Here is a 27,746-nt window from a genome sequence, read left to right on the forward strand (position 1 = left end):
ATTGGTTCATGGAATTAAAGGAGAGGTTTAGCAACCGAACTGCAGGAAGACGGATTTAGCTGTATTCAAAAGCCACCGGAAACAGGGACTTAAATCTGCTTCTTTGGTTGCAGACTGGCAATAAATCCCATTCTTATCTTTCAGCTTTCAACCATATGGGAGGGGTGCCTTACCTTCCTTATGGTTCGAAGTACAAAAATGCTCAGCAATGACTCCCAATGGCCCAACTTGCCTAGCTGTCCATACCCCCATATGATGTGTGAGTTCTAAGAACATAGCACCTCCCTAGGAAACCAAATACTTGAGGAGGAGGAGCTATTTCCAGGAGACATAAGAGATTTCACCATAGACATTAATACTCTGGAATAGTTCCAGCTGTTCTTAAGTAAAACATGGGATAACAATTTCTCTAATGTCCACACCAACGGTTTAAACAAAGTGGCATCAGATCACAGAGGAGGAGGGGGCAATGAATATTGCATGCCAGGTAGCAAGGAGAAATACTTTCAGTGGCCTCTTGAGGTGAGCCTTTAGGATTGAGTGTGATTTGTGGAGCCAAGAGGGGATTCCAGGGAGAGAGACTTCCAAGCTTGAGCAAATGGACATAAATACCTCCTCTTCCAGACCTCTCTTTTTATATGCTGGAAAAATGTATTTGAAGCCACCACAAAACAAAGGATAAAAGTATCCTATTAGAGCAAGGATAGAGGATTACATGATCTTTAGTTGGACTGAAACAAAAACTGTGTGAATAAACAGGTGACTAAATCCCCCTACAAATTGACTTTCTCATGTTACATAAAGATGATAATAGTACCTTAAGGCTCGAGTTACGATTAGATGAGATAATCCCTTAGCCAATGCTTTAACACAACGTAAACGCTCAACAAAAACAAAAACAAAAACAAACCCCACTAGATATCAGCAATTGCACTCATAAATGTACCTGGAAAGTTGAATTAAATGCTGAACTCCGGTTAGATTCCATTTTTTAAGTATTTAGAGTGAACTTATGCAAACCAGCCATCATGACGGCAAAATATTTAAAAGTACTCCTTTTAATAGTCCAGGTATGTACAGTATCACAAAACCGAGAAAAACCAGGAAGCAGAAATAACGAGTGGGTTTACATGCTGTAGTTCTACTGTGACTTGAGATAGGTTTGAAAGAGGTGATCAAACCCGCAAAGAGCTCCCCTGGGATCTGCGGAGCCCCAGGACTCAGCTATCCCGGGAGCCGGGGATAGCTCAGCGGGAGCCGCGGTGAAGTCACCACCTGGGCCCCTCCCACGACTCAGACGCGTCACAGCTCTGGGCCTGGCCCCACCGACCGCTAGGGCTTGGAACCCGGCAGGGCCACCTCCTTCACCTTCCGGCCGGCGGCCGAACCCCACCCCCAACAACAGGCCAGTATACGCACCAAACGGCGCAGCAGTGACGTCACTTCCTGTCGCCGGCGCGCACGTGGGAGGAAGTGCTAGTGCCCGCGGTTGCCACTGCTGCTTGTGTCTCTGGTTACGTTCGTCCGCGGGTCGGGCGGCCGCCTCCGAGCTGGGCAGCTGCTATGGGAGTCCCGGCTTTCTTTCGCTGGCTCAGCCGCAAGTACCCGTCCATCATTGTCAACTGCGTGGAAGAAAAGGTGAGGAGGCTCCTGACGGCCACCCCGCTAAAGCCTGGCGCTCCGGCACGTCTAGGCCGCGGCCCTTGGCGCCCGCCGCCTGCCCCTGGGGCACGGTGCTCGGTCCCGCGCGGCTCTTTCAGCCCTGCGGACTGCGGTGGCCCGACACGCGGTTGGGCGCCGGCACCCAGAGTCTGGACCCGGGCCAGCGGGAGGGGCGGGGCGAGGGCCGAGAGGGATACGAACTCGCTGGAGGGCTGTTACTCCCTCGCCCGCTTTCTCCCCCCGGACCGGAAGGCCCCGCCCATGGCTTTGTTTCCTCCGGCACCGCGCGTTGTCGTTTCTGGAGAGACTCAAAGTCTTTTAGGCCACTTCTGGCGGGTCCGTTGAATTAGCTGGTTAGGGTTGCACGGATGCTGATCCCGGCCTTTAACAGCCTTGTAAAGTAATCCCTGGCGGCGGACTTTTGTTGTTTACTGTTTGTGACAGAAAGGTTTTCTCCTAGTGTGAGAGGCTATTTGTTGCTGTTCAACCCTACGTCGAAAGCAGCACCTTAGAAACGTCTAGGACAAGATAGAAGTCTGATAAGTGCCCCCTTCTCTAGGCAGTATGCTTGTAAAAATTTTCGGAATTCCTGAATGCACTCCAACAATACACTTTTTGTTGTTACTTTGTTAATATACATGTAGACTTGTGCTCATTTTTTAGTTTTGTGTTTACTGTTTCCGTGTTTCCAGTCCAAGTTTGGTTTTGTACTCTGAATTAGAATTTCTGGATTGGGAAGATTCAGGGACACATCATCATGCCTCTCACCCCTTCGTTTTTGAAGGAAGTACGCATCCATCACTGAAAACATTTCTTTTGCTAAAGCTGTTGAGGTCTTGATTTTTGCTGATTTTCTATCCAAGGAGGAATCGAAAGCTTTGTTTTGATGATATTCCTTGTGTTTTTGTCAGAGAAACTGTTAAACTGAATGCTCATTTCCTTTGTTTTTAAAACTTTCATCAAGCTTTACTCACTTGGATCTTACTTCGTTTCTACTCTTCAGTGATAACCACTTTTAACTGTTTTCGTTCCAAGTATCATGTTTATACCTGATTTATTTGTTTTGGATCTAGCTGTGGAATTCCAGCTGTGATAGATGAGGGTTTAGGCGCTCATGCAGCAACCCCCCTGCCCCCCCCCCCCTTCTAATATTAGTACGTCACCATGTTTCTTCTGTGGGTAAACTTGATAACTTTAATATGCCTTTTTTTTTTATTGGCTCTCCTATATAAAGTATACCTTGAGTTCTCATCATCTAAGCTTAAGTATTAGCTTTTCTACCCCTGCTGCCCTTATTCTTTACCCCAAGCCTGTCAGCTACATTTTCCCCTTATTGGCATCCAAAATTAAATTGTCAGGGCATTGGCTTATACTGGTTTCTTTTAAAAGCTGAAAAAATCAAAAAGTATTGTCGATTATTGTCACGATGCTGATTTAGGTTATGTGCTACTTTTGTCTTAGTGTTGCTTTTCTCTTTTCCTGTTTATATGGTTCCTCATCCAAACTGCCGGTTGTCTCAGGTATTCTATCAAGTCCTCTTTCTTCTTGGAGACTGCTTTTTGAGGTCTTTTATTTCTGTGCTGTCACACCTGGTTATTTATTTAGGCTTGCTGGAAAACTGCTTCTTGAGGTTTTTAAAAATTCCTTTCTTCTGTTGGAGGTAGTTTCCTGATCATCATTTTTGTTGGCTTAAATCCTTCCTTGGTTTTTATTTTTAGTTGAATTCTTAAGAAATGTTATGAGATGTGAGTTTTCTGAGTCCATTCTATCCTTGTACACATCATTAGCTAAGCATAGTTTGAGTTTGAAAATTTGTTTCCCTCAAAACCTTGAAAGCATTGTTCTTTTGACTTCTGTCATTCATTGTTGTTGACGAGAAATTCAATGTTAATGTGATTTATTTATTTAACCAATACTTATATAGTGTTTTACATGTACTAAGTGCTGTTCAAGGCACTATACAGAGAAGTTTATTAAATCTTCATAATAACCATATGACTGCTACTGCTTATTATTATTACTACCGGTGAGAAAACTGAAGCACAGAGCACTCAAGGTCACTTGGCTAATGGGTGTTTAAAGCCAGTGTCAACTGGGAAAGACCACATTCTTTTTTTTTTTTAATTTTTTTTTCAAAGTTTATTTATTTTTTGGGGGACAGAGAGAGACAGAGCATGAACGGGGGAGGGGCAGAGAGAGAGGGAGACACAGAATTGGAAACAGGCTCCAGGCTCCGAGCCGTCAGCCCAGAGCCTGACGCGGGGCTCGAACTCCCGGACCGCGAGATCGTGACCTGGCTGAAGTCGGACGCTTAACCGACTGCGCCACCCAGGCGCCCCTAGACCACATTCTTTATTTCTGTTCTGCTTTTATTCTTTTGTAGTTGATCTATTTTTCTTTCTGGATTTTTAAAAAATCTTTATCTTTGGTAGTGTAAGCTTCCATGATTATGTACAGGTTTTTTTTTTAAATTAAATTCATTTTGAGCAGTACTTGGTTGACTTTGAGTCTGGACACTTGTGTTCTTCAGTTCTAGAGAATGCTCTTTGATTTTTTTTTTTCTTGGCCTTTTCCTCAGCCCTCTGAATTCTGGATACTGGTCCTCCGATTGATTTTTCTTTTCTCTCTGTTCTCCACTTCCCCTCTCCCTTTTGCAGCTTTATTGAGGTGTAATTGACCTACGGCAAACTGTGCATATTTAAAGTATACAGTTTAATAGATTGACAAATGTGTACGTCTATGAAACCATCACCATAAGTAAACATAACTTTAAGACATTCCATCTGCCCCTTTGTTTTTTCTCCTTAAAACCCCTCCCTGTTTAAAACATTTATTCATTTTTGAGAGTGAGAGAGACAGCACGAGTGGGGAAGAGGCCAAGAGAGAGGAAGGCACAGAATCTGAAGCAGGCTCCAGGCTCTGAACTGTCAGCACAGAGCCTGACGCAGGGCTCAAACTCACGGACCTGGAGATCATGACCTGAGCTAAAGTAAGATGCTTAACAGCCTGAGCCACCCAGGTGCCCCTGCCTTGTGAATCTTTTTTTTTTTTTTTCAACGGTAATTTATTTTTGGGACAGAGAGAGAGCATGAACGGGGGAGGGGCAGAGAGACAGGGAGACACAGAATCGGAAACAGGCTCCAGGCTCTGAGCCATCAGCCCAGAGCCCGACGCGGGGCTCGAACTCCCGGACCGCGAGATCGTGACCTGGCTGAAGTCGGACGCTTAACCGACTGCGCCACCCAGGCGCCCCTGCCTTGTGAATCTTTAATCAACCCTGGTGTCTCTAAGTTTTCCTTTTCTGCAATTGTATATCATTGCATTGATACATTGTTTCTTCTCATGCAGGTATGGAGTGCCTGCTACCTTACATACCACAAATATTGAGATATTGTGTTTTTCATTTTCATTCAGTAACATTCTAATAGACTCTTCGGCTTCTTTGGCCCATTGGTTATTTATAACAGTGTTACTTAGTTTTCAAATATTGGGGGTTTCCAGACATTTTTTTCTGTTCTTGATTTCTAATTTAGTTCACTGTCAGAGAACATACTTTGCATAATTTTAGTCCTTTTAAAGTTTATTTGCTTTGTTTTATGGCCCAGAGTATGGTCTTGGCAAATGTCATTTTGCCTTAAAAGAGATACAGATTCTGCTATTGTTGAATGGAGTGTTCTATAAATGTTATCATGCTGGTTGATGGGACATGGAAGACTTGAATAACATTTACTGATTTTGTCCTTTCAATTACTTGATAGGAGCATGGAAATCTCCTGGTATATATAATTATTTGGATTTGTCTGTTGTTTCAGTTCTGTTGGTTTTTGCTCCTTGCATTTTGTAGCTTTTTTATAAGGTGCATAAATGCTTAACATTGTTATGTATTCAATGAATATGCTCCTTTATCATCATAAAATTATCTTTTTTATCCCTGGTAATATTCTTTGGTCTGAAATCTTTGTTCAATATTAAGATAGCCAGATCTTCAGACTAGGGTAGCATGGTCTATTTCCACTCTTTTTTAGTCTCTTTGTGTCTTTATATTTAAAGTGTTTGTGTTTATAGGCAACGTACAGTTGGGTTGTGTTTTTTAATGCTATTTGATGATATCTGCCCCTTTTTTATTGTGGCAAAATACACATAACATAAAACTTGCCATTTTAACCATTTTTAAGTGTAGAATTCAGTGGCATTAAGTATATTCACAATATTATGAAAGTATTGCCATTATTAATTTCTAGAACTTTTGCATCATCCCAAACAGAAACTCTGTACCCATTAAACAGTAATTCTCTGTACTTCCTCCTCCCCTACTTCCTGTCTTAAGAATTTGCCTACTTTACGTACCTAATGTAAGTGGAATCATACACTTTTCATTTTGTGTCTGGTTATCACTTAGCATAGTGTTTTCAAGATTTATACATGTTTGCATGTATCAGAATTTCATTCCTTTTTCAGGCTAATACCCATTGTATGTATATATCACATTTTGTTTGGACGCTTGGGTTATTTTTACCTTTTAACTACTGTGAATAATGCTGCTGTGAACATTGGTGTACAGTGATCTGTATACATATCAGGGCTTAGGGTAGATGTCCGTAAGTGGTCCCTACTGTCAGTTCTTTGGGGTGTATACTTATGAGTGGAATTGCTGGATCTTTTGGTAATTCCTTTTACCTTTTTGAGGAACTGCTTTTTCTAGTCTCTACCTTGTAAGGGAGGCATTTAGGATATTTACGTGTGTGGTTAGATTTAAATTTGTCATGTTTTCTGACTCATCTGGTTCTTGTTTCCATCTTCCAATTCCTCTGGTTCTTTTGGATTGAGTATCTTTTATGATTTCATTTTTTCTCTTCTTTTGACTTTTTAACTATTCATTCGGCCATCAGTTTCTTCACTTTGCATCCTTGGCTTATACAGTCCTCTGTTCATTAAGATTTCTCATCTTGAGAAAGTGCCTTAAACTCTCCTAAAGTCTAAAGAATTAGTGCTTCTTGCATTCCACTGCACTGCTCCCTACAGTCTGGTCATTTCTGTGTGAGAGCTGAAACCAGGCAGAGTGTTGCCTTGTTTGACCTCAGTTGGGAATGTGCATGTTGGTGGACTCACATTTTTTACCGCTCTGCTAATGTTTGTGAATGAATGTGGGAGTGCTGCAAATACTGATTTGGGGGTTACCAAAAAATGTGTAGTAAGGAGGTGAATTTGCAAATACGGAATTCATGAATAATGAAGATCAGTGGTATGTATATCACACAGGGTGGTTGTGTGAATTAAATCACTTTAATATAAGTTAAGTGCTTCAAACGTTGCTTTGTACAGAAACACTTGATATTTCAAAATTTTATTGCTAAATTAAGTTTCAGGAGTTTGTATGCCCAGGTAAAAGTGGGGATATTTTTGTGTCTAACTCTTGTGTAGTGTAAAATTGTGCTCTGTTTTCACGTAGTGAAATCCAGGTTTCCTACCCTGCTTTTTTTCTCTTCTGTATGATTGAGTGAATACTTTTTTTATGACAGGCACTACTCTAAGGGCAGGAAGGACAACAATTAAGGAGGCTATTGGTCCCTGACTCTGCATTCACTTTTCGTCAGTGTAATATTTTGGGGGGAGATGACTACGTTTTTAGGCAGCTTTATTTAGATATGATTCACATATCATACAATTCACCCATTTAAAATTTAGAATTTGGTGGATTTTTTTGTATATATTCACGGATGTGGGCAACTGTCGCCACATTGTTAGAACATTTTCATCACTTCAGAAAGAAACCCGTACCCTATAGCTACCAACCCACTATTCCCTGCCCCTACTACTCCTATCCCTAAGCAACCACTAAGCTATTTTCTGTCTCTAGATTTCTCTACTATGCCTTTCATGTGGATGGAATCATACAGTATGTGTTTTTTCTGGCTGACTTCTTTCATTTACTATGTTTTCAAGGTACATCCATGTTGTATCATGTATCAGTACTTCATTCTTTTTTATGAGTAAATAATGCTTCATTGTGTGGATATATACATATGCCACATTTTATTTATCCATTTGTGTGTTGATGGACATTTGGTTTGTTTCCACCTTTTGACTTTTGTGACTAATGTGCTACGTTTGTATACAGGTTTCTGTGTGGACATGTTTTCACAGGTATATACTTAAAAGTAGAATTCCTGGGCTACGTGGTAACTCTGTGTTTGGTTATTTGAGGAACTGCCAGACTATTTTCCAAAGTGGCTGCAACATTTTAATTACCACCAGCAGTGTTTCAGGGTTTTAGTTTCTCCACATTGTGGCTAACATTTCTTATCTGGCTTTTTTATTTTGGCCATTCTAGTGGGTATGAAGTGGTATCTCACTGTAGTTTTGATTTGTGTTTCCATTAGGACTGAATGATACTGAGCATCTTTTCATGTGCATATTGGCCATTTGTATATCTTCTTTGGAGAAAAGTCTATTCCTATTCTTTGCCTGTTTTTAAATTGGGTTGTCTTTTGACTGAATTATAAGAGTTTTTAGAATACATGTTCTGAACACAAGCCCCTTAATAGATATATGACTTGCAAATCTTTTTCCCCATTTTGGATTGTCTTTCCACTCTCTTGACAGTGCCCTTTGAAGCATGAAGTTGTTAATTTTGATGAAGTCTAGTTGCTTGCACTTTTGGTGTCATATCAAAGAATCCATTGCCAAATCCAAGGTCATGAAGATTTATGTCTGTGTTTTCTCCTGAGAGTTTTATAGTTTTAAGTTTTAGCCCTTAAATTTAGGTGTATCATCCATTTTGAGTAAACTTTTGCATGGTCTAACTTCATTCTTTTGCATGAATAAACTATCCAATAGTTACAGCACCATTGGTTGAGAACTATTCTTTCCTAATTGAATGGTCTTGATACCCTTTTTAAAAATCAGTTGACCATGGGGCGCCTGGGTGGCGCAGTCGGTTAAGCGTCCGACTTCAGCCAGGTCACGATCTCGCGGTCTGTGAGTTCGAGCCCCGCGTCAGGCTCTGGGCTGATGGCTCAGAGCCTGGAGCCTGTTTCCGATTCTGTGTCTCCCTCTCTCTCTGCCCCTCCCCCGTTCATGCTCTGTCTCTCTCTGTCCCAAAAATAAATAAACGTTGAAAAAAAAAATTAAAAAAAAAAAAATCAGTTGACCATAAGTGTATGGGTTTATTTCTGGTCTTTCATTTCTATTCTGTTGATCTCTATGTTTATCCTTGTACCAGTACCATGCTGTCTTTGTTACCGTTGCTTTGTAGTAAATTTTAAAATCAGGAAGTATAAGTCCTCCAATTTATTCTTTTTGAGGATTATTTTGTATATTCTGGCTTCCTCGTAATTCCATATGAATTTTAGAATCCACATCAGAGTGGATTCTTTATAGACTTTATATTTCTTTGGTTAATTTTAGTTCTAGCTTTTGGATACTGTTATGAATAGAATTGTGTTCTTGTTTCTGAGTTGTTCATTACAAGTGTGCAGAAAATATTTTTTTAAATATCATATCCTGTAACCTTGCTGAACTCATATATTCTAATAGTTTTTTAGCAAAGTCCTTAGGATTTCCTATATAAAAGGGCACATCATGCAAACAGATAGTTTTATTTCCTCCTTTCCAATATAGATGCTCTTTTTATTTTTCTTGCTTAGTTGCCCTGAGTGAAACCTCCATGACAATTTAGAATACAAATGACAAAGGACATCCTTGCCTTGTTCTTGACCTTAAAGGGAAACCAACTACTTCATCACCATTTAATGTGTTAACAGCTTTTTTATAGATGCCCTTTATAGAAGGAACTTACTTTCTATTACTTTCTAGTTTGTTGAGTGGTCATTTGATTTTTGTTTTTATCATGAAAGGGTATTGGATTTTCTCAAATGCTTTTTCTGTATGTAATGAGATGGTCATGTTATTTTTGTCTTTCATTCCACTCTTGTGACGTATTGCTCTAATTGATTTTTTGTTGTTAAACCAACTTTGCATTGCTAGGATAAATCCCATTTGGTAATGGTGTGTAATTATTTTTATGTATTGCTAGATTCAGTTTGCTGATATTTTGTTGACTTTTACATCGTAAGAGATACTAGTCTCTTATAAAACTAGTAGTTTTGTTTTCTTGTGGTGTCTTTGTCTAGTTTTGGTATCAGGATAATATTGGCCTCATAAAATGTGTTGGAAAGTGATTCTTCCTTTTTTGTTTTTTGGAAGAATTCGTGAAGAATTGAGGTTAATTCTTTGAATGTTTGGTAGGATTCGGTGAAGAAACCATCCAGACTTGGACTTTTCTTTGTGGGTATATTTTTATTACTGGTTTTATCTCATATTGTAGGTTTATTGAGATTATTTCTTGTGTCATTTTTGTAGTTTTTCTGTTAACTTGTGCATTTCATCTAAGTTATTTAATTTGTTGGTGTACCATTTATGATAGTTTTTGTTTCTGTAAAGTTGTCAGTAATGTCCTCTTTTGTTTCTGATTCTAGTAATTTGAATCTCTTTTTCTAGGTCAAACTGGTTAAACATTTGTCAATTTTGTTGATCTTTTGAAAAAACCAACTTTGGTCTCATAGATTTTTTTTTTCCTCTTTATTTTCTGTTTTATTAATGTCTGCTATAATGTAATTTTTTCTGGCTGGCTTTGGGTTTAATTTGCAATTGTTTTTCTAGTGTCTTACAGTGGAAGTTTAGGTTATGGATTTGAGGTCTGTCTTAATATAGACATTTACGGCTATAAATTTTCCTCTGAACATTGCTTTGGCTCTATAGCATAAGTTTTGGTATGTTGTATCTTCATTTGCATTCATCTCAAATTATCTTCTGATTTCTCTTTTAATTTCTTCAACTCATTGGTTGTTCACGAGTGTGTTGTGTAATTTCCACATGTTTATGAATTTGCCAAGTTTCCCTCTGTTATTTTCATTTCATTGTGGTTGGAGAACATATTTTGAATTGTCTCTCAAAATTTTTTTAAAAAGCTTCATGTATTTAAAAAGTATTTTTTACAACAGCTTTTTATTTTGTTTTATTTTATTCTATTCTATTTATTTATGTTTTAAGTAGGCTTTACACTTAATGTGGAACCCAATGTGGGGCTTGAACTCAGGATCCTGATATCAGGGCCTGACTTGAGATCATATGCTTAACTGACTGAGCCATCCAGGCGCCCCTCTTATTTTTTAATGGAAGTATAGGTAACATACAGTGTTGTATTAGTTTCACGTGTACAGTGTGATTCAACAATTGTATACATTACTCAGTGCTCATTAGGATAAGAGCATTCTTAACCCCCTTTATATGTTTTACTCATCCCCTCATCCACCTCTCTCTGGCAACCACCAGTTTGTTCCTGTATTTGAGTGGGGTTTTTTTGTCTTTTTGTCTTTGTTCATTTGTTTCTTAAATTCCACAAATGAGTGAAATCCCGTGGTATTTGTCTTGTGCTGTCTGACTCATTTCACTTGGCATTTTACCCTCTAGGTCCATCATGTTGTTACAAATGACAAGATCTTGTTTTTTTTAATGGCCAGGTAATATCTCATTGTGTATGTATACCACAACTTCTTTATCCGTTCATCTATGGATGGACAGTCAGTTCACTTCCATACTTTGGCTATTGTAAATAATGCTGCAGTAAATGTAGGGGTACATATATCTTTTTGAATTAGTGTTTCTGTTTTCTTTGGTAAATACCCACTAGTGGGATTAATTGGATCATATGGTAATTCTGTTTTTTTAATTTTTTGAGGCACCTCCATACTGTTTTCCACAGTGGCTATACCAATTTGCATTCTCACTAACAGTACACAAGGTTCCTTTTTCTCCACATCCTCACCAGCACTTGTTTATCTCTTGTGTTGTTGGTTTTAGTCATTCTGACTGGTATGAAATGATATCTCATTGTGATTTTGATTTGCATTTCTCTGATAATTAGTGGTGTCGAGCATCTTTTCACGTGTCTGTTGGCCGTTTGTATTCTTTCTTTGAAAAATGTCTATTCAGGTCCTCTGCCTATTTTTAAATTGGACTATTTGGGTTTTTTTGGTGCTGAGTTGCATAAGTTCTTCATATATTTTGGATATTAATGCCTTATAGGATGTATCACTTGTAAATGTCTTCTATAAAGTAGGTTGCCTTTTTGTTTTGTTGATGGTTTGCTTCACTGTGCAGGCACTTCGGTATAGTCCCAGTAGTTTTTTGTTTTTAAATGTTTATTATTTATTTATTTTGAGAAAGAGATAGTGAGCAGGGGAGGTGCAGAGGAGAGGGATTCATTCATTGTTCTGTTCTATTGATTTTTTAGTCTTTATTTCACTTATTCCAGCTGTAATCTTTATTCCTTTCTTGCATTGGGTTTGGAAAGCTTCATGTATTTTGATGCTCTGTTATTAGTTGCACACTTTTTTTTTTTTTAATTTTTATTAGTTTGAAAGAGAGCATGTGCAGAGTGTGTGCAAGTGGGGGAGAGGCAGAGAGAGAAGGAGAGAGAGAATCCCAAGCAGGTCCATGCTGTCAGTGCCCCACGAGGGACTTGATCTCACAAACCAGGAGATCATGATCTGAGCCAAAATCTAGAGTTGGGCACTTAACCCACTCAGGCACCCCTATGCGTGTATGTTTTTAATTATTACATTTTCTTGATGGATTGACCATCTTATCACCATAAAATAGCACTATTTCTGTTAACTTCTTTTGTTTTAAAGTTTATTTTGTCTGATAACTAGTATAACAACCATTCTAGTTTTCTTGTGGTTGCTGTTGCATGGTATCTTTCCCCATCCATTGACTTTCACTTTTTCACAAACTGAGATCATGAACTGAGCTGAAACCAAGAGTCAGATGCTTAACCATCTGAGCCATCCAGGCAATGCCCAGCTACCCCCAACCCCCGCCCAGTAGTTTAATCTTGCTTTTGTTGCCCTTTGCCTGAGGAGACATATCTAAAAAACTGTTTTTGCAACCAATGTCAAAGAATTACTGCCAGTGTTTTCTTCCAGGAGTTTTATGGTTTCAGGTCTCACATTTAGGTCCTTAATCCATTTTGAGTTTATTTTAGTGTGAGGTGTAAGAAAGTGGTCCAATTTCATTTTTTGCATGTAGCTGCCAGTTTTCCTAACACCATTTGTTGAAAAGACTGTCTTTTATCAATTGTATATTCTTGCCTTCTATGTCATATATTAATTGACTGTATATGCATAGGTTTATTTCTGGGCTTTCTTCTGTTCCACTGATTTATATGTCTTTTTGTGACAGTACCATATTGTTTTGATTACTATCACTTTGTAAGTATATCTTGAAATCTGGGATTGTGATACCTGAAGCTTTCTTAGTCTATCTCAAAATTGCTTTGGCTATTTGGGATCTTCTGTGATTCCTATCTAGCTCTGTAAAAAATGTTGGCATTTTGACAGGGATTGCATTAAATCTGTAGATTGCTTTGGATGGTGTGGACATTTTAACATTATTGGCATACTCCTCTCAAGTTCTACAAACATATTTATGATAGCTATTTTAAAATCTTTTCTGTTAAATATGACATGTGGACACTTTCACAGGCAGTTTTTGCTGCCTGCCTTTTTCCTGGTGTATGGCTCATACTTGGTCTATTTTTCTACATGCCTAGTAATTTTTTGCTGCAAACAGGACATTTTAGATAATATAGCACTTTCTAGGTACTGGTGCCTCCTCCCTTCCCCATGCCAGGGCTTGTTGTGTGTTCCTTGTTTATTTACTAGCTAGCTTATTGTAGTGAGCTATGTTTCTTTCTCATGGCATTATGCATCTAATATTGCTCCTTGGGGAGGTGCAGTTTGGGGCACGCCCATAACCACCCTGAGCTGACCGTGGTACAGGTAGGGCTCTCTCCCATCTATCTGATCACACCCAACAGTTAAACGTTACTAATTATGGCCCATTACTCTGTCAGTTTCAGCAGTGCCCTGGGTCATAAATTTCTCTACAAACTAATGCAGTCACACTGGATCCTCCCAGGGATTAGTTTTTGAGATGAAATTGGGTATTTGTCTCAGCCATCTTATTCCCTGGTTCTCTCCTGCAAACTAGCTGGTTTGGGAAATCTAACTAGTGGAGTCTAAAACTCAGTTCTGTAGTTTGGTATTTGACTTCAACAGTGGGAACTTTCAATACAGGGGAACCTAAGGCATAATTCACGATTTTTCTGATGTTGCTGTTAAATGCTATGCAGGCTTAAACAAAAATACATCTACTTAACTATGACTAACAGTAGTGGTTTCTGCCTCACATTTGAGGAGCCAGAAAGCCTTGTAAGGTTGGTATAAAAAATTTTTTGACGGGTTTACGTTAAAGCTTATGGAATGTATTTTTATACAGACTCACTATTTGTGTATTTGTATCATCTTTACTTTTTAAAGTATCTTTATCTTGATTCCTTGGCATTTTTATCAAATATAGGATAATTTATCAACTGCCTGTTTAGAATGTATATACTCCTTTCTCCATGAAGTGGAGGAGGAGTGGGCATCCTGCTAGGCACAACTGCCTAGACTGCCAGCCCTCTGGGTGGGTGTGCCCCTTGTTCCTCCAGGGACCCACTGATCAGCCAGGGTACTGCACTGCCCTTCCTCTCAAGCACCCATCTTGCCTGGTCCTTGTGGAGCCTGAGTGTAAGCGAGGGGGTAGTGAAGGGTCTGAGTGAGCCTCCTGGCTGTTACTGCTGCTGGTGCTAATGGATCATCTAGAGGCTATCCCTTGAGCTCCTCTCTGGGCTTGGAGCCCCTTGTGTTCTCCCACTTCTTGGCAAGAGCTCCTCCCTGCATTTTTCAGGCTGTCCACCCTGAACAATACCAATAATTAGTCTGTTTTATACCTTTCTATAAATGGTACTATATATATATTCTTCTGAAGCTTGGTGTTTTTGATTTTGTTTTTGTCTGTTTTTGGCCCAGCAATATACTTGTGATCATCCTGCCCTATTTTTTGAATCTCACTTGTGTCTGGCATTTAGTATATGGACATCTACATAATCCATTCTGTGGGCTCTTTTTTCTCCCTAATTAAGTTGACCTTTCATTTTTATTTCTTTTTTTTTAATAGTTTTGAGATGTAATTTATATACCATAACGTTTACCTATTTAAAGTGTACGGTCCAGTGGTTTGGTTTATATACAGAATTGTGTAACAGTCAGCATTATCTATTTTAGAACATTTGTATCACTCTCCAAAGAAATGCTGTCCCCATTTGCATTCATTTCTTATCTCCCTCAACCTTGCCCCACCCTCAGATTGAAACTCCTCTATTTCTGTCTCTATAGATTTATCTATTCTGGATTTTTCATATAAATGGAATCTTCTGTTGTCTTTTGTGACTGACTGACTTCCACTTAGAATGTTTTTGAGGTTCATCCATGATGTAGCATGTACATGATGGGCTTTTAAGTTCACGGTTTTTTGCTATTACAAATGATGTTTTATGTGTGTTACGGAACTTTTTAAAAAATGATTTTATTAACAGTGATATCCTATGATCTCATTTTTATCATTTGCTGAAACTGTTAGAAAAAAAATAAAGGTAGTATTAATTACAAAGATACAACTGAGTGCCTCCAGGAGTGAGTAAGATGTAGTGCTTATCTTTTTAAGAACTCACAGTGTAGTTGAGTTAGAATGCCTAATTGTAAAACCATGGAAGTGCTACAAGTGAATAAGCAAAATTCTGAGGAAATACAGAAGGAGGAGCAGTTTTCTGAGAGATCTGTCCAAAGAGTTATAAAGTAAGTGACATTCAATCGCAGTCTAGACCGTGGAAAATTAATAAGGTTTCAGGAAGTGGGTGTTGGTATGGAGGCAGAAGGAGAAGCAGTGTGCAGAGGCACTAAGGGATGCATGAGGGTTTTCCAGGAACTTAGAGATAGGGTTGGTCTGAATGGTACTTTGGTAGGACAGAAAGCTAATAAGAGTCCAGGCTCATTGGTCTGTACTTGGGAATCATTGAAAACCTCAGGCAAGATGAAGATGCAGCCACATTTGTACTTTAGAATGAAAACTCTGACCGCTTGTGGGGTTGCCTGGAGATAGGAGAGTCTAAGGGTGAAGCAGTCCATATGAAGGCCATTCAGATCTTTGAGGTGAGTGATGCAGTGACAGCCATGGCAGTGGGGCTGAGAGGAAATGAAGTGGAGAGGCATCTTTTGGGTTAAATTGACAGGACTTTCTGATAATGGGTGGGAAGGGAAGAGAATTCTAAGATGACTCCCAGGGTTTCTCACTTGGACACTTGAATGATTTGAGAGTTTGATTGCTGTCCACTTTCCACAGACAAAATATCCGCTTCAATTTGCTTTAAGGAGTAAAATAACATCTTACAATGTAAAGATGACTTAAAGTGTTTTGTTTCCAATTCAGAGGTGAAACATGGGTTCATACGGAGCCTAGGATGTGTTAATTTTAGACTTGAACAATCAAACTACTATTATCACTTCCTCATAGCCAAAAGAATGCAATGGTGTCAAGATTCCTGTTGATGCCAGTAAACCAAATCCAAATGATGTGGAGTTTGATAATCTCTATTTGGATATGAATGGAATCATCCATCCCTGTACTCATCCTGAAGACAAGTACGTAACCCATTTTTGTCACTGGTACTAAAAGTTACAGAGGAGTACTGTATTAAATGACACCGTCTGCTTGTCCTTCTAGGCCAGCCCCGAAAAATGAGGATGAAATGATGGTTGCGATTTTTGAGTACATTGACAGGCTTTTCAATATTGTGAGACCAAGACGACTTCTTTATATGGCAATAGATGGAGTGGTAAGTTCACCTAGAATCCTGTTTTTGTTTTTGCTGGGTTTTGAGTGTGTAGAAGGAAAGTCAGCTAAATAACAGTAAAGGTTGACTGTGGTGAATTTGAGACAGCCTGATCGTTCTGTCAGTGTTTTGTGCCAGATTGTGAGATGCTGGGGATTAGTGGTGACTGCCCTTGCTTTTGAAGGACTTACCACTAACAGGACAGAGATAAATGAGCAAGGTTACTTACTTGTGGGCTTTAGGTACTAGATAACACCTGCAGGGTGCTGAGGGAAGAGGAAATCAGTGCTACTAAGGGAATTAGGAAAGAGGAGTAATTTTTGTCTCCTCCCCTTCCTTTTCCTTTTCCTTTTCCTTTTCCTTTTCCTTTTCCTTTTCCTTTTCCTTTTCCTTTTCCTTTTCCTTTTTAAATTTATTTTGAGGGAGAGGTAGAGGGAGAGAAAGAGAGAATCCTAAGCAGGTTCCACACTTGGTGCAGAACCCAAATCTCACAGCCATGAGATCATGACCTGAGCTGAAATCAAGAGTCTGATGCTTAACCGACTGAGCCACCCAGGTGCTCCACTTTTGTCCCATTTCTTGAAGCATAAAGAATAACAGGTGGGGAGGGGAGTGGAATTGCTGGAATAAATGGGAAGAAAGAAGGCCTTCCAGATTTCTCAAAGCCATGCCTTTAATCACACTGACAAATTTGGGAAATCATAGGTGTTTTAGATCAGAAAGGGAAATAGAGCAATGACTTGAGAAGGCCTTACTTCAGGAATTTGGGTTTTATCTTATAGGCAGTGAGCAGTCATCAGAATGCTTTAAGAGGGCAGTAACTTACTTACTGACCTAGGATGATAAACCAGCTATCTTAGCTTCTAAATGACCAGCACACTATATATCAGAGTTCAAGGAAAATTAAAGTAAATTATAACCCTAAAATTTATTTAGCTTTATACAAATAGACTCTCTTTCTTTTAGATTTAGTAATCCTAGTAGATAATAGAATGATTTTGAAAATCTAGAAAACTTGGGGTACAAGAAGATGAACTTTTCTGTAAGGTTCTTTTTATTCAATGAAAAATCTTAGCTACTTGATAACTTATTAAGTTTCTGTTAAAGTGCAATAAAGAATAGAGGAGATAAGCATATCTTATTTGGAGCATATTCTGACTCACATTGGTGAAATTTCTTGAAGAAAATCTGTCAGTTTACATCCAGTGTATCCTTAACTGCTAGGTCAAGTATAAACTATGTGCATATCTGTATGAGTGTCTGTATGTCTGTCTGCATGTTTGTTCACTCGTGTCTATAACATGGGTTTGTTTAAATATAAATGTAGATCAAAGAACTTGGTACTTAGATTAGGTGTAGGAAAGGGAACTATTTAAAGAGAATTTAATAGTTTTAATACAAAATAGAACTATTTTGTAGGAAAGGGAACTATTTAAAGAGAATTTAAAATAATTTATTTTATGTAGACAGGATACTCAAGAGTTCCTTCCAACCCCAAAACGAAGTTCAGGAATTTAAAAACTTTAGAGTCCAGTTCACTTCATTCAAACTTACACAGTGATTTTAAATTACATTTGGTAAGAGTGATTTAAAAGTATTTCCTGTTAAAACCTTGTTCCCTCTCTACCTGCTTTGTAGAGACGGAGTGGTAATCATTCCTACCTTATTGTGGGAAATACAAAATAGAAGTGCCTTGGGGTGCCTGGGTGGCTCAGTCGGTTACATGTCCGACTTTGGCTCAGGTCATGATCTCGCGGTCCGTGAGTTCGAACCCCGCGTCGGGTTCTGTGCTGACAGCTCAGAGCCTGGAGCCTGTTTCAGATTCTGTGTCTCCCTCTCTCTCTGACCCTCCCCTGTTCGTGCTGTGTCTCTCTCTGTCTCAAAAATAAATAAACGTTAAAAAAAATTTTTTTTTAAAAATAGAAGTGCCTTGAGGTCCTACAGATTAAGAAGTAGTTTTCTGTTGCTTTCATGGGGCATGGTGAATCCCATGTGGAGACCATCCTTCCTTTTAGGCAGGCATGAATGTAAGGTCTTCCCAGTCCTGTATGTACTAGTAACTACTCATCATATGCTGGCTGGGTCTTTGAATAAAGTGAGCTGCTGTTCTTGGGTGCCTTGAAGGACTATAACCCAGTGGAAGTGGCATTGGGTTGTGGGCTCTGCAGTATTAAGTGGCTTCTTAGGATGTTTGTCTGTTTGACATGTCACTCACCTGACTGAGGTCAGCTTTTAGGATCTTGGTCCAAAATTTAAGTTCTTAGGAGTTATCTGTCATGAAAGGATAATGTATATTACTTTTCCATTTTAGTATACTATTTTTATAAGGACACGGATTGAAAATAATGTACAGATTTAGTTGGACATATTTCAAATAGCATCAAGTGACTATGAAATAATGTTTTCAGGCACCGCGTGCTAAAATGAACCAGCAGCGTTCCAGGAGGTTCAGAGCATCAAAAGAAGGAATGGAAGCAGCAGTGGAGAAGCAGCGAGTCAGGGAAGAAATACTGTCAAAAGGTAAAGAATATGCATCTCGAAGTTGGATTTCTTATGAAATATATATAGAATGGGGAGGGTGTGTGAACTTTCCCTCGGAACAGGAATGATTTTAATTTAATTAGGATCCAGAATATCCACGGAAGATTTATGTTCACTGTCAAAAATAGTTAATGGACTCCGTCACTCCCAATAACAAACTTTTCTTTTCCAAACTCTGTAGTAAAAGGGAAACTTGGGAATAAAAAGGAAGGAATTCTGGTAGGGAAAGGAGATGGTCAATACCTTTCAAGGTGAGCACAGCTCTTCAGCTAACTTTTATGTATCTGTAGAGGAGAGATACATTAAGAGTGCTTCTTATTTGTTTTTTCTATGCGGGCTGGTAGAAAGCTACAGTTTTGTATACATTTTCCTCAAATCAGTCTTGGTAGCTTGCTTATTGCTTCTTTTTGGAACTCAGAGGTCTGTGAGAGGAGGCCCAGGATGATGTGATCCATATTTACACGCTTTCACACTTCAGTATAGGTGGATGCAACAGGCATTGAGGCAGTGAAGTACCCAGGGTTCCCTTTATTTGGGGGAGGTTTGGGGGGTGATTTTTGTAGTTCCTCTAGAGCCTTGGAATTCCTAGTGGGTACATAAGGGAGAGAAGTGGGTACTAATGGGTAGAAGTTGCCACAGTCTTGGAGGGGAGGAAGGTCAGGGAGTCCTGATACTTAGTGGGACTGGTTCTCTACTGAGACACTTACCTGTGAGTTGGGTGTGGCTTTAGCAGGATGATTTGTTTGGTGTTTTGTTAGGTAAGGCAATCTGATAGACCAAGAAAGCTATGATTCATTGGGTGAGGATAGTGTACTTTGCCAGTGAAAAAGGATACGCTAGTATGGTCAGCTCAGGCCTGCAATTATGATACATTTTCTGTTTGAATTTGCTAGACGTGTGCAGCTGCATAGTAACTATAGCTGCAGCTTGTGATTACTATGCTAAAACGTGTTTGTATTTATGAAAGGTAGTCTTTGATTTTAAAGATGTCTTCTTTCTTGAAGATGTTTTGAAATATATTTGTCTTGAAAAAAGTAATACGACAAATAGGACTTTTATATCCCAAGTGATAATTTTATGTCTTATCATATAAAGCTGTATAAACTCAGCACTTTAATTTTGTTTTTCTAAGGTGCCTTTATCTCAGGAATTATCGCCAAAATGAGAACTCCTAACCTGTGTGTGTTTGTGGTGTGTGTGTGTGTGTGTGTGTGTGTGTGTGTGTGTGTGTGTGTTCTGCTGTTGAGGGCATCATGAAGAATACCATAATTTTCATATTTCTATATTATAGTATCTTTTTTTATACCGTATATTGTTTGATGGTCATGTTAAATGTTGTATTAAATTTGAAGGGATGAATCTTACTTTCTTCCCAAAATGGGGAACATTTATTCCTCAGGTGACAACACTTCCCTTTCTTTTGTATTTGAACTCGTTGTTTTTCTTGTTCTGGTCTAATACTGGGTAATTTACCTCACTTTTTATGGGGAGAACAAAACATTGCCTCTTTTTTCCCTAGGTGGCTTTCTTCCTCCAGAAGAAATAAAAGAAAGATTTGACAGCAACTGTATTACACCAGTAAGTAGTCTCATACTTTGCCAGCTATTGCTAACTCTTAAATGGTAGGTTAATTTATTTCCTTCTATCATTTTAGGGAACTGAGTTCATGGACAATCTTGCTAAATGCCTTCGCTATTACATAGCTGATCGTTTAAATAATGACCCTGGGTGGAAAAACTTGACAGTAAGTTTCACATTTTGGTACTTGAGAAAGATAAGAGTGATCATTTTAGGCTGTACTTTGATTTGACTGATATTGTCTTTTTCCCCCCCTGTAAAATGCTGTTGACTGTCGGAGGAAAGAGAAGCTTCCAGGGTTATTAGAGATGGGGTGCCCTGCATGGTCAAGTTTTAGACTGCTGAATTTTCTCTCAATGCCAATTTTGTTCTCTTACCATCACTGTGAAGCTTTAAAATGGGACCCGTGATAGGTAGATAGATAGATAGATAGATAGATAGATAGATAGATAGATAGATAGATAGATAGATGTGTGTGTGTGTGTGTGTGTGTGTGTATATATATATATACAGGAAAGCAATTTTTAAGTTAAAATTTCTGTTGCTATAAATTGAAATGCAGCAAGATTAAAGTTATGGGACTGCCTTTAAAGAAGAGCTATGTTCTCCTAAGTGTTTAAGTAAAATTTAAATGAAGAACTTTTATGTAATTTTAAGTAGAAAGATGGTTTCACTATAAACTAGACATAGTAAATTATATTTAATGGGTATCTTTTATTGATTACTCCCAGGGCTTATATACTTTGTGGCTGTATCCTTGGGTAGCAGTGAGAATACTAGAAACTTGTAAGCTGATCAGTTCTTCCTTAGCTAAATTTGACCAAAACATTTCATTTTTCTAGTCCATGTAATAAGTTTACCAATGAAACAGTTTTGGTGTTTAACACACACACATTATGAAAATTTCCCAGTTAATGACACTATCTTAGTAGAATTATCCCAATTTATTTTAAGGTATTCAATTTTGATTTTTTTGTGCTCGAAAATTGGGGATGAACTGAAAGTGTTAAAAACTGTTTTTTATAGGTTATTTTATCTGATGCTAGTGCTCCTGGTGAAGGAGAACACAAAATCATGGATTATATTAGACGACAAAGAGGTAAAACTTCCTTATAAATATTTTGTTATATGTTCTATTAAAAAGATAAGCCACTGTATAGAAAATATATTCCTGTGGTATAAAATACATTTATAAAAATATAATACATCTTTCTCCCCCCTCTTTAGCCCAGCCTAACCATGACCCAAACACTCATCATTGCTTATGTGGAGCAGATGGTAAGTTTATTCTTTGGGTTTGATTCTCTTCGATTCAAGCAAAACAAGCTGATGGGTTTGTGTGTAGTAATGGATTATTCATGATTGCCTGGAAATTCTAAAATGCCTTGCTTATTTTATGTTTGAGAAGGAACTGGTATTGTTTAATCTGTGATTAATGTTTATTTATATATTTTTCAATCTTTTGATACTGCTGCACATGCTATTCAAATGGAAGGTTTCCCCAAGTGTTGACTCTTGAATGGTAGTCCACATTCTGTGCCCATGTGTCTGGAGGACAACTTGTTAGCTGAGAACTACTAAGAAGTTTTGGCTTTTTGGCTTTGCCACTTCTATTTATGTGTTTGGGCTTTTCTTTGTGTTGGTGTCTTCTGTCATGGTGGTGTCCTCTATCGTTGTTTGTGGTAGGGTCTTCTCGAAGTGCTTACTGTTCAGTGTTTTGTCATTGTTGATTGATAGCTGATCTCATTATGCTCGGCCTTGCTACACACGAACCCAACTTTACCATCATTAGAGAAGAATTCAAACCAAACAAACCCAAACCATGTGGTCTTTGTAATCAGTTTGGACATGAGGTCAAGGACTGTGAAGGTTTGCCAAGAGAAAAGAAGGGAAAGGTAAGAACTTTGAGATGGTAGTTCTGTCATTTAAAATTTTTCTGTTTTATTTTTTGTTGTAATAAAGTCTGTGTAACATAAAATATACTATTTTAACCATTTTTAAGTTTACAGTTCAATGGCATTAAGTATATTCAGGTTGCTTCATTTTTAAAATGGATAAAAAAAAGACTTTAAAGAGCACCGACTAGTTGATTCAGTTTTTACCTACGTGCTCTGTTACCCCTCACAGAAATGTGTCTTTCGGAACTCTTTAAAGGAAACACGGTTTGAAAAGCATTCATGCATTCATTCTTTCTACTCTCTCCGTTTTTTCTAACATAGCTTATTATATCTACACGAGTCTTAGGTCTCCTAGTTAATAACGCTTCTTGTACATGATTTGTTTGTAGAAGTATTTGTTTCAGATGGTTATTTTTCTTAAAAAGAAGTATAAATCAAATATATTAATCTTGATACTTTTAAGTTACCCCTAGTTCCTACATATTTTGGGTTCACTTGATTATATTCAGTCCCCTTTGAATGGATTTTTATCTGATTTAAGAATATGGTGCCTCTTTAAAAGACATGCTGAGTGAAAAAAGGAGGTAAAAAATATACTGTATATTCACAGAGGAGGGTCTAGAGGCATATACCTTGAAATGTTAATATTGGCTGGCTCTAGGTCGGGGTTGATAAGCTACAGCCCTCCAGATTTGACAAATGATCTAAGAATGGTATTTACATTTTTAAAGAGTTGTAAAAGGAAAAACATGAAAGAATATGCAACAGAGACCATATGTGTGTCCTGTGGGCTAAAATGTTTACTATCTGGTCTTTTGCAAAAGCGTTTGCTGATCCCTGGTCTAGGTGTGATTGGGATTATGGTTAATTTTTTAAGATGGTTTGGTGAGTTCCATTTTTTTTAATACTTGTAAAATTTCTCTTTAGAGAAAGTCACAATATTTATTGAGTTGGGAAAAATGAGAAGGTTTAGAGTATACTTGTTTAATCTTGATTCACTTTCCTGCAGCATGATGAACTTGCAGATAGTCTTCCTTGTGCAGAAGGAGAATTTATCTTCCTTCGTCTTAATGTTCTTCGTGAGGTATGTAGCAGTAAACACTGGGATCGGTGCTCTGAAGCAGGGTGGCTTTTGATAGCTTTAATGGCAGCATTTCTTTCTCGTTGTAGTATTTGGAAAGAGAGCTCACCATGGCCAGCCTACCATTCACATTTGATGTCGAGAGGAGCATTGATGACTGGGTCTTCATGTGCTTCTTTGTGGGAAATGACTTCCTTCCTCACCTGCCATCATTAGAAATTAGGTATGTGTGTTTGTGTAAGTTTTCACACTAGTGTTTTAGCCGTCTTGCCTTTACAGTGCACACTGGTCCTAATGCGTAATGTTTGTTTCCTGGTGGCAGGGAAGGTGCAATTGACCGTTTGGTTAACATATACAAAAATGTGGTACACAAAACTGGGGTAAGTTCACTCTTGAATAATTTCAAAACAGAAGTATTTGCTTTTATAAGAAGATCATTTTACATGTATTTTATCACTTACAGGGTTACCTTACAGAAAGTGGTTATGTCAATCTGCAAAGAGTACAGATGATCATGTTAGCAGTTGGTGAAGTTGAGGATAGCATTTTTAAAAAGAGAAAAGATGATGAGGTAAAGTGTTTCTATTGCAGTAGCTAAATTGCTCCTGTCTCTAATAGGCTATGATGATCCTGTGATTGTACTTTTAACCTCTTTGAGTGCGTTCTTATATTATTAGTGTATCAAACACCAACATAATCATGAGTGGTCAGTGCTTTATTTTATAAAGGTTGTGATGCTTGCTGTGTGGAACTATGTATTATATACTGTGTGAGTTGCATTGTAATTTTTTCTCTCTTCGTGATCTTAAGATATAAATCTAAACACCTGTCTGATCAGTAGGCTATGAAATGAGGATGCCAACACTAGAAGAATGCTGGGATTGAACTTGTGGCTGCCATGTTTTATAGGAAATACTTATGCCCTGGAAGACAGGTTAAGACCAAGGAACTTTGTACTCTGGTAGTAGAGTGTAGGGAATCAGGGTTGGACTGCATCAGCCAAGGCAGAAGCACTTGGAAGCACTTGGAAATTGATTACATGTGATAGGGTAAATGCTTAGGTGAGAAGTCTGGGTTTCTGGCTCAGGCAGTTGGGAGATTCCTGGTGCCATTCACTGAGATAGCAAGCACTTGGGGTAGAGCAGGTTAGGGTGGGGACAAGATGGAAATTGAATTGATTTTGGAGATACTAAGTTTGAGAGGCCATAGGATACTGGAGAGGAAAAAGTCCATTAAGCAATTAGATGGATTTGTGTAAAGCTCAGGGCAGAAGTCTTCTGAAAGGAGATTGGAGAACTATTAGCAGGTGGGGGGTACTTCAAGCTATGGGTGTGAACTTGAAGTCCCTGGGAGCCTGTGTGGAGTGAAAGTGCCTCCAACAGAAACCTTGAGAAACATGGACATTTAAGGAGGGGGAGGGACCAGTTCTAGAGAAAGGGGAGGAAATCCCTAAAGAGAAGAGAAGCCATTTGTGTTGTCTGAGGTATCCAAGCAAGATGGACAGACCCCTCACTAAAGAATCTACTCCTGAAATCATTGTTGCACTATATGCTAACTAATTTGGATGTAAATTTTTAAAAGTTGAAAATAAAACAAGTTAATTAAAAAAAAAAAAAAAAGATGGACAGGCCCCTAGTCTGTGGCCAGGGGTTTGGAGGCCCTCGGAGTCAGTGAGGAGGAAGGGCAGCAGCCTGAAGGCAGAGGGGCTTGGAGGATGGTTGTGGGGGAGGGTTAAGGGGGGCAAGGCAAACAGTGGGTAAAATGAGCAGATAATAGCTTCTTAGAGAATGAAGGAAGTCCTTTCAGATCTTAAGCGAATTCATAGGCCTATTTTGAGCAAATAGCAATATAGTAATATTGCTACGTTGCTTTGTGACCTCCTGTCAGATTCAAACATGTCATTATATCTGACAATATTTTATTCAACTTTCTTTACTGTAGCTGGTGATCTCTTTCTTAGAACTTTGGGTACCATTTTATGTAGCAAAGTGAGTGGACTGTAAGCATTCCTTCTGAAGCCTTTGGTACTTGGTAATCCACTGTGGTGGCAAGAAATTTTCACATGTAAGGTTCAAATAACAGAACTAACTTTGGGGTATCAAATGTCTACCAGAATAGCCATTTTTAATTAAATCATCAACAATTACAGTGGCTCCACTTGACCCACTTCCATTTACGCTTAAGAAAAAAAACGTATGTACTGTGTACTACTTGATATAAAAACTTTTATTAGAACAGCGCTCTTACATGGCTTTAGCAGACTTTGTACTAATAAATATTGGTGATATTTGGCATTAGAGCAGGATTATGGGATTTGATAGATACCAAAATACTTAATATGGTTTCCATCTGGACTAGCAGAGAGGGTATTTTACAGCTTTGGATCTTTTTTGGTGTTCCTTGACATCATACAGTGTTCATCAGCAAGGTTGGTCTTTGAGGGAAATTTATGAACCCTCAGAAATTCAATGTAAAAGTATCCGGGTATATGTTTTTTCCTAGAAAGTGTGTCTGTGGCTTTTGACTGATTTCCAGAGGAGTTCATAGCACAAAATAGATGGTAGAAAAGTGATGCATCAATATTTGTTACTAAAATTGAGCAGTTGAAGGTGATGCTTTTTGTTTTATAAACTTTTATGTTTGTCTTATCTCACAAATGCTCATTTATTCAGCAAATATTCAGCAAATATTTATTAAGTATTTATCATGTGCCAGATAGTATTCTGAGTGTCATTGATATAACAAAAAAAATACAAAAAAGCTGACAAAAATTCCTGATCTTATGGAGCTTACATTCTTCCAGAAGTGGACAATAAGCACAAAAACTAAGTAAAGTATGTAATATGTTAGTGATGAGTGCCATGAAGAAAATTAAAGCAGGTGAGAAAATATCTGGGAAGGTGGATATGAGGTCATTGCAGTTCTAGAAAAGGTGATTAGAGAAGGCCTCACTGACAGATGACTTTGAATAAAGACCTTAAGAATGTGAAGAAGTAAACTATACAGGTGTTTGTAAGAAGAGCATTTCAAGCTGGGGGGAATAGGCTGTGCAGAGGCTGTAGGGAGTGTACCTAGGATGTTGACAGAACAGTAAGGACCCAGTATGTCAAGAGCAGAGGAAACAAGAGGGAAGTGACAGGAGAAGAGATCAGAACAATGATTCAGGGCCCATTCTGGGAAGATCCTGTAGGTCATTATGAGGACTTAGCTTTCATTCTACATCAGTGGAGGGCTTTGAGTATAGAAGTAACAAGATCTGGCACATGTGAAAGGATTGATCACTCTAGCTGCTGTATTGAGACTATATGGAAGTAGTGAGCCTAGGTAGGAGGCTCTTTTGCAGCAATCCAAGGGAGCCAGCATGGTGGCAGTGGAGATGATAAGAGGTAGTTGAAATTTGAATATGTTTTGATGGTAGAGCCACTGGATTGGCTGATGTTAGGCTGAGAGAAGCAAAGTTATAAAGAATGACTCCAAGGCATTTTTGTCTGAGCAGTTGAAAAATGGTCTGAGTAACTGATAAGACTAGGAGGTGGTGGAGAGGCCCTGGTTGGAGACTCATCACCATTTAGATGGTGTTTAAAGCCATGAGACCAGATGACTATTCTCATGAGAGTAGAAAAGTCCAAGTATTAGGCACAGAGGAACACTAACATTAGAGGTTGGGGAGTCAAGGAGCAAAGGCATGCAGCAAGAGTGAAAGAGGAGAACCAGGTGAGTGTAGTGGCTGGGAACCCAAGTAAAGAGCATGATTCAAGATGGAGAGTCATGGTCAGATGTGGACTGAAAACTGACTAGTGAATTTTACAGTCTGTAGCTTATTGGTGCCCTAGATAAGAGACATTTCATTAAAGATGGAGAGGAAATCTTGTTTAAAGAAGTTGGTGCATTTCATATCTTCGGAGGTTTTAAGGTAGTCATTCACCATATATCCAACATTCAGCTTCTCTTTTGACAGAAAGTACAAATTAAAGATCTCATTTAAGGATGTTATTTTACAGTTGGCATTACTGATCTGGAAGAGCAGAGAAGTGCAGCTAGTAAGGTGGCGGTCAGTACAGTAATTCTAGCCCCTGTTTTGGGCTGTCATAGGACCTCAGTTGACATTCCAGTGCCTTGATTCTCACAGAATCTTGGGCATGGGAGGAATGCTGGGGCCAGGGAGGCCTTTGAATGGCCAAACAGTTAGTGGGAAACAAGATCAACCCCA

General features: G+C 38.6%; 1 protein-coding gene across 1 annotated transcript in view; it reads left to right on the forward strand.

The window, feature by feature from the left end:
• Positions 1-1,460: 1,460 nt before the first annotated feature.
• Positions 1,461-27,746, forward strand: part of XRN2 (5'-3' exoribonuclease 2) — a 79,044-nt gene continuing 52,758 nt past the window's right edge. Inside the window, exons 1-13 of the mRNA XM_047854269.1 lie at positions 1,461-1,638; positions 16,120-16,247; positions 16,330-16,441; positions 18,847-18,958; positions 20,499-20,557; positions 20,634-20,723; positions 21,584-21,656; positions 21,785-21,835; positions 22,295-22,452; positions 23,465-23,539; positions 23,626-23,759; positions 23,859-23,916; positions 24,000-24,107. Coding sequence (XP_047710225.1) covers positions 1,564-1,638; positions 16,120-16,247; positions 16,330-16,441; positions 18,847-18,958; positions 20,499-20,557; positions 20,634-20,723; positions 21,584-21,656; positions 21,785-21,835; positions 22,295-22,452; positions 23,465-23,539; positions 23,626-23,759; positions 23,859-23,916; positions 24,000-24,107 — 1,233 coding nt within the window. The 5' untranslated portion in view covers positions 1,461-1,563. The remainder of the gene's footprint in view (positions 1,639-16,119; positions 16,248-16,329; positions 16,442-18,846; positions 18,959-20,498; positions 20,558-20,633; positions 20,724-21,583; positions 21,657-21,784; positions 21,836-22,294; positions 22,453-23,464; positions 23,540-23,625; positions 23,760-23,858; positions 23,917-23,999; positions 24,108-27,746) is intronic.

The sequence above is a fragment of the Prionailurus viverrinus genome, chromosome A3 (genome assembly GCF_022837055.1).
Source record: "Prionailurus viverrinus isolate Anna chromosome A3, UM_Priviv_1.0, whole genome shotgun sequence".
Taxonomy (NCBI): domain Eukaryota; kingdom Metazoa; phylum Chordata; class Mammalia; order Carnivora; family Felidae; genus Prionailurus; species Prionailurus viverrinus.